At 38.4% G+C, this 1,595-nt stretch overlaps 1 protein-coding gene across 1 annotated transcript in view; it reads left to right on the forward strand.

The window, feature by feature from the left end:
- Positions 1-739: 739 nt before the first annotated feature.
- LOC107087185 (zinc finger protein OZF-like) overlaps positions 740-1,595 on the forward strand; it is a 12,391-nt gene continuing 11,535 nt past the window's right edge. Inside the window, exon 1 of the mRNA XM_015378607.1 lies at positions 740-1,028. Coding sequence (XP_015234093.1) covers positions 917-1,028 — 112 coding nt within the window. The 5' untranslated portion in view covers positions 740-916. The remainder of the gene's footprint in view (positions 1,029-1,595) is intronic.

Consider the following 1,595-nt stretch of genomic DNA (forward strand, 5'->3'; position numbering starts at 1 on the left):
TTCTGACGCATCTCCCAACAGCCACTTAGCAAGCAGTAAAATAGAAGGTCTGGAAGTGAAACTAATGGTCCCCTCTACAGTGAGAAATCAATGAACAACCCCAACCAATCACAAAAGACGGCTTCTAGACAAGCCCAAATGCCTAAAATCGGTCCTCGAGGGCCGCTCTCCTGCAGGTTTTAGAGGTTTCCCCTGCTTTAGCACAGCTGATTCTGATGATTGCCGTTCAGCAAAGGTCTGTTAATCAGCAATAAATGAAAATCAGCTGTGCTGAATCAGGGAAACCTCTAAAACCTGCAGGACAGCAGCCCTTTAGGACAAACTTTGGGCAGACGTGATAGGAAATATCAGAGAGAAAGAACAGATTTAATTAAAAAAAAAATATATATATATGGCAAATAACTTTGAAATATTTTAAAAGATTTGTTTTATGTTTTGTTATATAAATATTATTCAAAGTTAACTGAATTACTTAAAACAATATAGGAAGTTTATATCTTTATTCATCTGTTTTTCTGAGCCTGTCTTGTTGATTTACACTCATAACAGGTTGGTCTTTTAATGCCAACCAGCATTAAAATACAAAAAAAGAAGAAGGCCTCTTTTTGTTATTGTTTTTTAAGTGATTTATTTTATTATTGTTAGTTTTTTTAGGTCAACATTCGGTTCAAACTCCTTTCCAGTGGGTGGCGGTAATGCACCTTTAAAGTTGTTTGCCGACCGCCAATAAAAACCCCCACAGAAGAAGTAGTAGTATAAGAAGAAGAAACAGACAGAAGGCCTTTAGATGAGTTTCTCTCTTTTTAGTAAAGAAGAGCAATCATTTACCTCCTTTTTTTAAGAGTTTGGGTGAAAACTGAGCGCGAACTGCTTAGTAAATGTTAAACGAACATTGAAAGATAAGCTAAGAGCAAACATGTGGACGCAGCGGCTCCAACTGTGGCATGGTGCAGCAATAGAAGAGATTCCCGAAACAGTTAAAGAGGAGGACAAAGAATGTAAGACGGAACACAACATCGTTGAAGCTGGTAAATTGTCCTTTCCATATTACATCTGCATGCTTTCACGTCAAATGTACGTTTATAAGGTGACTAACGGATTAACTTATTTAAGCCCAAATGTACCACGTAACTGTTAAACAATGCGCGTCATCTCTCCTTTGAACCGACCCGCGTCCGCCATATTGTGAGTGGAACCCCGAGGTTAGGATCAGACAAAAGCTTACCTGGAAACACGGAATCGCCGTGTAAAACTAACAGAACAAAACCCGATAGCACTTTCATCTAATTTATCTATTATTTATTGTTATGAAAAGGGATTTTAATGTGAAAATGAGGCGTTTTAACGAGTTGTGTCAGATAAACTTAGAAGGACCTCACTGCAGCAGGCAGAAAGGGGCAGAGACAGAGACTGATCCAATGGCAGATCCATACTGTGGCTGATTCTCAACTCACAAGAACACAGCAAGTATGGACCCAAAAAGAAGGAAACACCAGAATAAATCTGTCATTTTGGATTAAAAGCGCTCTTTTCCAAAGTAAATTGCAAAACATGAACTAGGGCTGCAACCAACGATTATTTTAAAAATCGATGAA

This window comes from Cyprinodon variegatus, unplaced genomic scaffold, assembly GCF_000732505.1.
Source record: "Cyprinodon variegatus isolate N-32 unplaced genomic scaffold, C_variegatus-1.0 Scaffold175, whole genome shotgun sequence".
Taxonomy (NCBI): domain Eukaryota; kingdom Metazoa; phylum Chordata; class Actinopteri; order Cyprinodontiformes; family Cyprinodontidae; genus Cyprinodon; species Cyprinodon variegatus.